This window comes from Hylobates moloch, unplaced genomic scaffold (genome assembly GCF_009828535.3).
Source record: "Hylobates moloch isolate HMO894 unplaced genomic scaffold, HMol_V3 SCAFFOLD_5, whole genome shotgun sequence".
In the NCBI taxonomy this organism is placed as follows: domain Eukaryota; kingdom Metazoa; phylum Chordata; class Mammalia; order Primates; family Hylobatidae; genus Hylobates; species Hylobates moloch.
Window position 1 is genome coordinate 952,529 of NW_026652280.1, and position 12,870 is coordinate 965,398.

General features: G+C 39.0%; 1 protein-coding gene across 12 annotated transcripts in view; it reads right to left on the minus strand.

The window, feature by feature from the left end:
* ATP9B (ATPase phospholipid transporting 9B (putative)) overlaps positions 1-12,870 on the minus strand; it is a 322,806-nt gene that overhangs the window by 86,546 nt on the left and 223,390 nt on the right. For all 12 annotated transcript variants that reach the window (XM_058438242.1, XM_058438240.1, XM_032152031.2 and 9 more), the window contains one exon: positions 9,083-9,225. In XM_058438242.1, the coding sequence (XP_058294225.1) occupies positions 9,083-9,225 (143 nt within the window). The remainder of the gene's footprint in view (positions 1-9,082; positions 9,226-12,870) is intronic.

The following is a 12,870-nucleotide window of genomic DNA, read 5'->3' on the forward strand; positions in this document are numbered from 1 at the left end:
GGCAAAAAGTAGAAACAACCCATGTCCATCACCTTATGAATGGATAAATAAAGTGTGGTGTATCCGCACGATGGAATATTATTTGGCAATAAACAGAAACGAGGCACTGATATACGCTACAATACGAATGAACCAGTAAAAGAGCATATGCCGCTGAAGGAGGCCGGCAGGGACCGCTACGTCTGACTCATTTACGTGGAACGCCCAGGACAGGCAAGTCCTCAGAGACAGAAAGTAACCAGGCGCTGCCTGGGGCACGGGCGATGGAAGGGGAGGATGGGGAGTGGCAAGGTTGCTTTTTGGGGTGAAGAGAATGTTTTAAAGTTAGATTGTGGTGAGAGTTGAATAAGAGAGTGATGTATCCTGACAGTTGATCATTTGAATTAAACAAACGAGTGGTATCTTCTAAAATGTTTCTGTTGCTAATCAATCATGTTATCAGTAGCTTAAAACTGATATATTCAAATAAATGATTAACACGTCTCATCAATGAACGATAAAGTTTTTGGGTTTGTTATTCTGTCCATGTGAATAAATGTAATCACACCTTGTTGGGTTAAAGAAACTGCAATACTTATGCAGACATTCCTTCAGGTGAGTGGCACATGTACTTTCTTCACATATGAAGATGAAGCCCAAAAATATTTTTTAAATCTCGATGATTTTTTAATTTCATAACTTGCTAATTTCAGACTTTCCTTCACCTCTTATGCAGTAGTAGAAAACGTAGAGTCTGTAATACAAAATTATTTTTCAAATCTTACTTCAAATGCTCTCCATGATTTCAAACACTGATGATTTCTACAACTTTTGTCATTTTAATATGACAGAAATTAGTATGCCCCCAAATTGGAAGCTTTGAAAAAGAGAGGAATGAATGCAGCCAGAGAGTAAGCGTGCTGTCACGTCAAAGAGAATCACGGCAGACTCGGCTGTGGTATGTAGCTATATAGACAGAAAATGTCTTTTGACAAAAGGTTTCTGATTTCTTAAAAAAAAAAAAAAAGCTACAGCTCTTTAATGAAAAAGAGTTTTTTTGGGACTATAATGAACAAAGCAGGCAAAGAGGAAATTAATTTCTAGGGAAAAAGTCCTGCAGACATCATTCTCAGAGTGGCAACAGATGTGATCCATGACTGAGCCGAGGAGACAGTGTCTGCGACACAGCTGCAGAGGTTTCGGACCAGATACTCCCGAACTGTGAACTGGCCTCACCCCTAAACTCTACCACATCATCATACAAGAGGGAGCCAGTGATTTTAATATATAAACAAAGGTAACACTGAGATACGCCACGCACCTAGAGCAATGAACTTTCTTGTTAAACAAAGTAAGACACACACATAGTCAATGGATGTACCAAAACACAAACTTACTTAGACTTTACAAGAAATGGAAACAAAACTTAAGTGATAAGACTAATTTGCCAATCTTTAAAGTATGCTTTGAATTTTGAAAATATTTGACACTTTTTAAAAGTGAAGCCAAATATATTCAAAGTCAATGACACTGTTTAAAGTGAAGTCAAATATTATATTCAAAGTCAAATACAGTCCCTGCAAATCAGGCTTTCTCTAAACTACGATTCTCAGTACTGTACGCATCAGTTGAGTATCTGCATGTGTTAATATCTCAACTGGCCCAAACACCCCCAAAATGTTAATTACAGCACTCATATCCAAGGACACACATTAGTAAAAACAGTACCAGTAAGGCTACTCATGTTTGTTGTAACTGAATACCTGGTTATTAGCATCATGCATAAGAGACTTGGTTTAAAAAACATTTCCAAGTCTTACCTGTGAGATTTGCCTGCCTCGTATGCACTCACTAGCACACACGTCACGCTTGCCTGACCTTACAAACTGGGAAAACAGCTTTCCCCTTCATGATGATGCCGCCTTGTGAAACTTACATGTGATTCAATTCTGAACAACACGGCATTTTGGTAATGGATGCTATAATTAAAATGTGAGTCCTAAAAAACCTGTTGTTTTAGTGGGTGTTTTTAGTAACGGCTTTGTTCTACATGAAGACAAAACCTCCCTAACAAAGGAATTAATGTATTGCTTTAATAGGCTGCACCCTGAGTTAAGTTTTAAAATTTATGAGTTCTCTGCAGCATTGTTCTTTAAACAATGGCACTGTCAAATGCAACCAGTGAGAAGATTAAAGTTCTCCCAGCAGATTAAGTACAAATTATCTGTCCTCCTGTTTCAGCATCATTTGTTCATTTATCAGCCGGCGTCGAGTATTTCTGGTCAGTGTCAGTATGCTCTGCATCCTTGCAATTCACAGATGTCTACGCTTGTCGAATGAATTGCTTTATGTTTCACGCACTGGTGGCCGCAGATGTGTCACTATAGCAACATCATTAATTTCAGATCTTACCGGAAATGTGCACTCCAATCAAACCTAATTATACCACATTGCTTTCTTGTCCACAAGAAGGAAACTATAATGCAATTATTGGGATACTTCATTTTCTATTCTGCCGTGGCAAATGAGAGAACCACTCTGATGGACGCTTCTTATCCAAAAGCTTATTGATGAAGCACAGACCCCATTTACAATCATGCGAAGGACCACCTTCCAATTATGTTAGTATCATAAGGCTCCTGAGACAGCAGTTCACTCTCCATCACTTCAGCTGAAGCTCAAGGCACTTGGAAGATATCTGCAAACTGCCTTATACCTCAACATGCCTCCTGATACCGAGAACCAGGACGCTTAATAATATCAAACAACCATCCACAGTTACAGAAACTCTGCTGTGACTGAGGACCCCAAGGTGACTGCAAAAGCCTGTCTGACTTCTGATTTACACACTGAAGGGCAGAGCAAAAGAGCAGAATTATTTATATGACTAGAATACGGAATACCAAATAGAAAGATCTTAATTATTTAAGTTCCTGGAATAAAACAACCGATTAGCAGGAAATACATGCACTGGTTTCACCAGGGTACTAGAGGCCTCACAAAGGCAAGGGGGCATAACCAGATGTTTTCAGAGTTGAGAGTGATTTGTATTTCTCTGTTGGCCTGGGTGCCCCTGTTATCTAGAGCTGTGTAACAAACTATCACAACATTTTAGTGACTGACAACACATTTCTTTTGCCCAGAAGGGTTAAAGGATTTGCCTAACATCACACATAGTTGAGGGGCACCAAGACTCAATCCCAGATTTGATTCCAAAGCCCTTTCCAATTGAGGATATGAAGTACATAGGAAACTAGATAGGAAACTACAGGCACAACTCAGAGACAGTGGAAGAGCTTGGTTCCAGACCTGGGCAATGAAGTGACTATCACAACACAGTAAGCCACGTGAATTTTTGCATTTCCCAGTTCATAGAAAAGTGATGTTTACACTATACTAAGTCTATTACATGTGCAATTAGTAGGATGTCTAAAAAACAATATACCTACCATAATTTTAAAATATTTTAAAAACGTGCTAACAATCATCTGAGCCTTCAGCAACTTTTAATCTTTTTGCTGGTAGAGGGTCTTGTCTTAATGTTGACAGCTGCTGACTGATCAGGGTGGTGGCTGTTGAAGTTTGGACTGGCTGTGGCAATTCCTTAAATAAGACAACAATGAAGTTTGCCACATGAACTGACTCTTCCTTTCACAAAAGATTTCTCCGTAGCATGCAATGTTGTTGGATAGCATTTTACTCACAGAACTTCACTTGAAACGGAAGTCGATGCTCTCAGACCCTGCCACTGCTTTATCAAGTTAGCTTATGGAATCTTCTAAATCCTTGGTTGTCACTTTAACAACGTTCACAGCATCTTCTCCAGGAGCGGATTCCATTTCAAGAAACTACTTTCTTTGCTCATCCGTAAGAAGCAACTCCTCATCTGTTCGAGTTTCATTCTGAGGTTGCCACAGTTCAGTCATCTTCAGGCTCCACTCCTAATTCTCTCACTATTTTCACCACACCTGCAGCTCCTTCCTCCGCTGAGGTCTCGAAACCTTCAAACAGTCATCCCTGAGGGTTGGAATCAATTTCTTCCAAACCTGTATAAATGGTGACCTCCTCCCAGGAACCACATATGTTCTTAATGGCAACTGGAATCGTGAATCCTTTCCAGAAAGTTTTCAATTTGATTTGGCCAGATCCGTCAGTAGATCCATTAGTAGAGACAGGGTTTCACCATGTTGGTCAGGCTGGTCTCGAACTCCCGACCTCAGGTGATCCACCTGCCTCGGCCTCCCAAAGTGCTGGGATTACTGGCACGAGCCACTGCACCCGGCCCAAGATTTTTTTAAAAACTACTGTAATGGTTTTAGGATTGTTAAAACTGTTTCTTCTGAGTCATTTTTAACAGCTTACACTTTTTTTCTGAGAATTTTTCTATTACTCAGCTTTTTAGATTTACTGGTTATAAAACATTGTCATTCTCTTAAAATTTCTTTTAAATATCAGATACATCTGTATCTATGTTTCTCTTCTCTTTTGTAATGTGTTCATGCTTTGTCTTACTTTTTTTTTTGAAATGGAGTTTCATTCCTGTTGCCCAGGCTGGCATGCAATGGTGCGATCTCGCCTCACCAGGATCTCCGCCTCCCAGGTTCAAGTGATTCTCCTGCCTCAGCCTCCTGAGTAGCTAAGACTACAGGCATGCACCACCATGCCCGGCTAATTTTTGTATTTTTAGTAGAGACAGGGTTTCTCCATGTTGGTCAGGCTGGTCTTGAACTCCTGACCTCAGGTGATCCACCCACCTCAGCCTCCCAAAGTGCTGGGATTATGGGTGTGAGTCACTGCGCCTGGCCCACCTTTTCTTACTTTTTAAAGATCAGAATTTTGAAAGTGTGTTTATTTTGTTGTCTTTTCAAAAGTCTGACAGGACATATTAATCCTTGATGGTTTTATCAAGTCACTGCTTTCTGTTGGTATCTTCTTTCCTTGTATTTTCCTTGAATTTATTTTACTATTCTTGAGTTGGCCATTTAGAAAATTTTTAGGCTTTCTTGTTTTTCTATTTTAAAAAATGAGGGAAAGTTCCTGGTAAAACCTTTTTTTTGTACATTCATGGGCTTTGATATAAAGTGATTATATTATTATTTAGTTCTAGGCATTTTTAATCTGTATTATTTTTGGATCTATGCTATTTAAAAGTATATACTTCAATTTCTAAAAATGCAGAGATTTAAAAACTTATTTCTTTGTTATTAACTTCTAACTCTTATCTCTTTTTTATTGTGATCAGAAATATCCACTCTTTAAAATTTATTGAAATTTGACTCACAGCCTAGTATGTATCAAATTTTTGTGACTTTCTCACACATGTCTGATAAGCACATGTGTTTCTAGTTGTTAGATAAATAATTCTATATATGTCCATAAGATCTAAACTGACAATTATGCTATTCAAATCTTCTGAACTGCCTGCTTGGCTAATCAATAAACAAAAGAGATCTAAACATTTCTTCCTGTGGTTGACAGCAAATAATCAATTTCTCCTTGTATCAATTCTTTTTTTTTTTTTTTTTTTTTTGAGACAGAGTCTCACTCTGTCGCCCAGGCTGGAGTGCAGTGGCGCAATCTCGGCTCACTGCAAGCTCCGCCTCCTGGGTTCACGCCATTCTCCTGCCTCAGCCTCTCCGAGTAGCTGGGACTACAGGCACCCGCCACCACGCCCAGCTAATTTTTTTTTGTATTTTTAGTAGAGACGGGGTTTCACCGTGGTCTCGATCTCGATCTCCTGACCTCGTGATCCGCCCGCCACGGCCTCCCAAAGTGCTGGGATTACAAGCGTGAGCCACCGCGCCCGGCCCCCTGTATCAATTCTTGCTTTATGTATTGAAGCTATTTAATTAAGTACACAAACATTTTGAATTGAACCTTTTATGTAGTGACCCTCTTTCTTAAATAACGTTTTTCATTTTAAGGTTTATTTTGCTTAATATTAATCAAGGTAGATATACCAGTTTCCTTCTGATTCATATTGGTCTACATGCTTTTTTTAATGTTTCTTTTATTTACAGCTTGATCCTTTATTTTCCTCTAAATATTAAATGGTTTAATCTTTTATGGCTTTTATCTTTATATAAATAAACCTTATTAAATTTTTTTATGTTTCTCTTAGTTCTTGAACATTCTATTTTGAAATCCATCCATGTTTCTGTCAATATCCGTACTCCATTGTCACTGCTATTTAGTATTCAACTGTAAGAACATTCCACAATTTATTGGTCCATTCTATTTTTGATAAACTTTTTTATGTTACATCTAGACAGTTGCTTGCTTTTGTTAAGCATTAGAATGCTATGAATACTCTTATGCATGTCTTCTGGTGTAGATGTGAAAACATTTCTTTAGGGAACAGAAGCAGGAGCAAAATAGCTGGAGAGTAGAACACGTGCATATTCAACTTGACTGATGACAGAACACGTGCATTGACTGATGATGCCAAAATGTGTTTTACCAAGTGATGCGCTAACTTAAGTTCCCACCAATAGTGAACAGGAGTTTCTGATTCCTCCTAGGCTTGCAAACACATCACATCTTTATTATGCTAAGATATTCTATTCATGAAGACAGCATAACTACCTATTTTGGTCTTAAGGGCTTTCAAATTTTAAAAACTTACATCCATTTAGGTCTTACGCATTTTTGTTTACATTTATTTTTAATGATTTTATACTTTTTGTTGTTATTCTAACTGGTGTTTTGGTATTAAATGTCCTAATTGTTGCTGGTGTACAGAATTGCCACTGAATTTGGATATTAAGCTCATACATATGAATAAATTCTCTTAAAATTCTGAACATTTTCTTGAAGTTTCTTTTGCTTTTTCTATGAATTTGTTTTCTTTGAGAACAGTATGGTTGTTCATATTTTGCTCCTTTGATTTCATGCTGATGATTCTTCATTTCTGATTATATTTATCAATAAAGACTAAGTTGTTTGTAAAGTAAGCTGGGGTGGGTTTCTTCTGAAGTTCCATAAACCTGTTCCTCCAAAGGGCTGGTTTCCAAATCAAGGGGCTGTCTGTGAACTCTGCGTAAGGGGCAGGGCACATGAACCAGTGAGTGCTTCTCCCCAAAACCTCTCCACGTTGGGAAAGCAGTCCTCACAGGTGGCGCATGAGCAGATCCTGGTGGTCACCCGCTCTCACAGGTGCCGCTCACGGTGGCCTGATGGCTTCCCGTGCCGCCCCACACACCTGTCGGCTCCAGGTCTGGGGCTCGTCCACCCTTCGGTTCTGCGGGAAGTTTCTCCAACCCATATGGGGTCTCCTCAGCAGCCACTGGCAACTTCGGTCTGCTTTGTTCTGCTTTTACCTGCAAACTGATTCCAACTGTTTTCCAGAAATAATTCAATTTCTAGATCCTCTAATATTTTTACTCCTGCTTGTTTTCTGTGTATTACCATGGATTTATTTATTCTTTAAACATTTTTCTGTAGGCTTCATGAGGTTGGGAAGGGAAAATCCTAACACTCTGTCTCAGTCTACCTTTTTGAACCAGAAGCCCCTCAAATTGCTCTCCGAGTCACTGGGATTCATAAACATTGCTCTCTTGGCCAAGTTCCTCAACCTCTCACAAGACAAAGTCTAATGGAACTCAAACACAAATCCAACAACCGAACTTTCAATTACACTAAACTTACAAATTCATCATGAGAGCTGACACAAAGAATATTGAATTTCTAGTTTTGAGATAATAGTATGACTTCCAAAACAGAGACTCGTCAACTTATGATGGGGTTGTGTCCCAAGAGACCCATCCTCAGTAGAAAATGCATTTAGTGCATCTCACCTTCCGAATACCATGGCCTAGCCCTGTCTACCTTAACTGTGTCAGAACCCTTATGTTACCTGACAGTTGGGCAAAATCAGCTAACACAAAGAATATCTCATGTAATTTCTTGAATACCGTATTGAAAGTGAAAAAAAGAATTGCTGCACACATAGTGGAAGTACAGTCCCGAGTGAAGCTACTGCACCACCATTAAGTTCGAGTGAAGCTACCGCACCACTGGATCAAAGTCGCATCAAGTCGAGCGACTGTGAAGCTAGGGACCGTCTGTGTGCCCTTTCCATTCATTCCTCAGGTTCCTGCCTCTGTGTCTTCTATGCACGCAGCCGCTGTGAATGGAGCTTTATTCTTCGGTCTATTCTCCACTATGTATTAGAGACCTATTTTGTTATTTTAATCTGTAACCTGCCACTTTTGCTGTATCTGCAAATATTTGCTTCTTCCTTTAGTCTTATATCTTATTTCCATTTGTCTTGCTGCAATGGCTAGAGCCTCCATTATGAATTTTAAATAACAGTCTTGTTTGCAGATTTCTCTGTCCTCTTGCTGACTATAGTGAGGATTTTTCTACTATTTAATAATTTAAAACTATGTTGAATTTTGTTTGCAATGTATTTTGTTTATCACGCTACATAAGTATTCTTTTATTTTTAGTTCACTAAGAATTACTTGCACTTTAAATTATAAATCAATAAACCAAGGAGGAATTTTAGCTCTCAGATGTGGCTTTCCTTATAGTACCAGATTCCAATTGTTTGTCTTTAATCTGTTACAGATTGGTAAGAGTTCTTTGATGAAAAAAAGAAGAAAATTAAATAAGGACAAACAGAATTTTGGTCCTAGAGCTTTAGAGTGGGATAAATAGTCTGTAGTAAAGCTTTTTAGGAGAATGTGAATATTAAATACCAAATTAACATATCTGTTATTTTCTTCTAATAGCTCACAAGTATTATTCTATAATAAACAAACATGGAATTCTTGCTCTTAATAAGCCACTAGGGAGGTGTTATAAAGGCAGTTTAAAAAAAAAAAACTGTAAGACTGTAGAAAATTAAAAACACAGAAATATGTTACTTAAAGCTCTAAGAACTTAACATTTTGATAATTCTTATCATACTGTGTATACTAGAAGATGATTAAGCTGTGTGACAGTTTCAAGAGTAGAGGCTGAAAAATTCTAAATACGGATTCAATGATCTGTTCTAATACATACACATATATACATAAACATATATCTATATGCTATGCTATTTTTTATTAAATGTCATTTCGTCCATTCAAAGGTGAACACAGACCATGAACAGTACCTGTTTTGTCTGTCAATAAATACACCAGGCGCCCAAGTTCCTCTGGGATAGTGCTGGTCCGAACGACCGTGCCAGGGATGTTCTCATCTTTCATCATCATCCATCCATACACCGCTTTGCCCATGTCCAAGTTCACACGCAAACTGCCAAATAAAACCCATTGCAGTGGTTAGTGTGATCCAGACCCATGTCCAAGTTCACACCCAAACTGCCAGATAAAACCCATTGCAGTGGTTAGTGTGATCCAGACCCAGGCCACACATTCAGGCTCACGGTTCCATATACACGTATTTTTTAATATGCATTATCTTTCATTTTATATGGAAATACATAATATTGGATTTTAGACTTTAAAATAAATGTATTTACTGACATTTAAGTCAACAAACATGTTTACACCCAAGATAATACTTGTAGGTGACAGAAAAATAGGTAACTCCTATTCTGTCCTTCAAGACAGTTTGTAACACCAGATGGGACAGAAAAACAGACTGTTGTGAGTGTGCCTGCATACGCCTGCAAGGGACAACTACCAAAGGCTTCCAGGACAGGGCACACACATGGAGCAAGGAGGGTCCTCCTGCAAATCACCATGGGAAATAGGCCTTAAGGTTTATCCACTTGTTTTACAATGACCAATGGGATATTTCTCGTGTTTCAGGAGCTAAACTGGAAAACAGAACAAATGGGATATGATATGACAAATAAAATGGTATCTGCTAACTATGCGCTGGACTTTTTAGTTATTTTTAAAATTTCATAATTTAAGTCTGTGTAGTAAGACTGCAATTAAAGCACATATGATGAGTCATCTGATTGGGGACAATTCTGCAGAACCCTGCCTGGAGGCACTGGAGTGGAGCAGAAGGCTGGAACCCTGTAGGCCTGGAAACCTACAGAGCGGCCATGTCAGAACATACGCTCACATCACATCACTTTAGGGCGCAGGCTCTGCTCATGTGGCTGCTGGCAGTGCACTTCTTCCTATACAGCAACTCAAAAACATTCACACGTGTCTAATTTAACCCTGTCAAGAAAGCAGACAGGATGTACTTACACCACAGAGTGAAACTGCTCATATTCAAACAATTTTGACCCAGCAGAATGGCAATTCACATAGTTCAACTATTAATAAGTACACACTCAAAAAATAGTCTTTAGGAATCACAGTCAATGAAGGAAGTCTGTATGTAAGTTAAAGAACATTAAATAATCATACTTTGACTTATCTGTCCATAGAGTTCATATCTTAAAAATTCTATGTACTAGTCAGAAAGTAAGCCTTTGACAATTACACAGCTTTTTAAACCAGCACCTCACCATCTTTCGCTATTTAAAATACAAACTAATCAAAGACACAAGCACTAAGCGAAGATGACTCAAAGCTCCCCTGCAAGACGACACTCAAGGCCGGACACAGCACCCACTTGGCCTCTTGGTGCAGGACGGCTGCAGCTCCCTGGCGAGGAGGGCCGGCTGGCCATGCTGACGCTTGCAAGTTACCCACCTGTATGCCTCCAGTGCCTCCTACTAACAAATGGGCTAGAGACGAAACCTTTATCAGCTGTGCTGAAGACTGTGTGAACTACTGCCTGCCAAATGTTCAGAGGAGTGTTTGACAGGCAGGAAAGGCTCAGGAAAAGCTAAGGACATTCCTGCAAATGGTTACTAAATAGCAAGGCTGTTCCACATGAGTTTAGGGTGAGTGGGAGGTTTGAAGAAGGAAAAGAAAACACATTTACATGAACTCTTCTTTGATTTGGGCTTTGGAGAAAGATTCTCTGTGAATCAGAAAAAGAAAGTGGAAGTCATGGGCCACTTAGCTAAAATGTTAGCAATACTCAAGAGGGAAGGAGGCAGGCAAGAGGCAAGGTGGCCAAGAAATGACTGCCTTCCTGTACAGAAGAGGGGAAAAGGGCTTGAAAGGGGGATTTGACTTCCTATTAAGCTTTTCATGGCTCTGATTCTTTGGCTTGGATATCTGCACTTTGGAAAACATGGCTTTCTATCTGTGTGCTGTGTTCTTTCAGATTTGTGTCATACTGTTTTGAAGAGTGCCAGCCTGCCTCGGCTACTATAATGCAAATGGGTTTCTGCAGTTAGCTGGGAATTTCTGAAGAGCTTGCAGTTGGCCACTGGGCTCAGGGTGGCGGAAGCCAAAGGACCACGATGGCTCTTTTGGGCGCTGCTCCTCAATCACGAGGGGCCTATGGCTCATGGAACCATTGCCGTGGTTACAGACTTACGCGGAGCTGTTGTATCATGGAATATTAAGTTATTTCATGGAATATAATAATTACCACTGAAATATGGTAAGTTGAATACGAGTGCTCTTGGAAGATTGTATAAAGCAGTAGCTACTCATGAAAAGGTGAGAGATCATCTTCAGGATGAAAAAAATAAGTAGAACCACTGCAGGACGCAAGTTTACAGCTTACTAGCGAAAGATCACTGAGTAAACTATACCCGACTTCAATTAAGACAATAATGCCACATAGGGAGTATGTAATACCACACAGAGCACGTATAATACCGCACACAGAGCACGTATAATACCGCACGGGTTGCATATAATACCACACAGAGTGCATCTAATACCACACAGAGTGCATCTAATACCACATAGGGAGTATGTAATACCACACAGAGCACATATAATACCACACGCGTTGCATATAATACCACACAGAGTGCATCTAATACCACATAGGGAGTATATAATACCACACAGAGTGCATCTAATACCACATAGGGAGTATGTAATACCACACAACATTACCATATAATACCACATGGGTTGCATATAATACCACACAGGACGTATCTAATACACACATAAGGGAGTATAGCAATAACCACACAGAGAGCACACATATAATACCGCCACACACGCCGTGGTGCATATAATACCACACAGAGTGCATCTAATACCACATAGGGAGTATATAATACCACACAGAGTGCATCTAATACCACATAGGGAGTATGTAATACCACACAGAGCACATATAATACCACACGGGTTGCATATAATACCACACAGAGTGCATCTAATACCACATAGGGAGCATGTAATACCACACAGAGCACATATAATACCACACGGGTTGCATATAATACCACACAGGACGCATCTAATACCACATAGGGAGTATGTAATATCACACAGGACGCATCTAATACCACATAGGGAGTATTAATACCACACAGAGCACGTATAATACCACACGGGTTGCATATAATACCACACGGGTTGCATATAATACCACACAGGATGCATCTAATACCACATAGGGAGTATGTAATACTACATAGGATGCATATACTACCAAATAGGGCACATATACTACCACATGGGGTATTTAATACCACATATGGAGTATATAACAACACATAGGGAGAATTTAATACTACATACAGACAGCTTATATGCATATGATTCACATATACTTTGATTGTTAATACAGCAATTTCCTCTGTAACATTAAAAATCTCCACGATGCTCAGATTTCAAACACTAAGTTGGCAGAGTATAACTATCACTGCTGCATTATGTGTAATTTTTAGTAATGTTCTAATTTTATAGAATTTTAAAACTTGGATCTCTACTCGGCTGTAAAGTACTATACTGTAACATAATATGTCACCCCCTCAATATATATTAAACCTAGTATTTTGAGAAGAATTATAGAAATAGATTATAAAGTAATAAATACCAGCTATATTTTAAGCTAATTTTATTGCTAATTTAGCAACTGTGAAATTGTTACCAAGAGACCTGTTCCAGA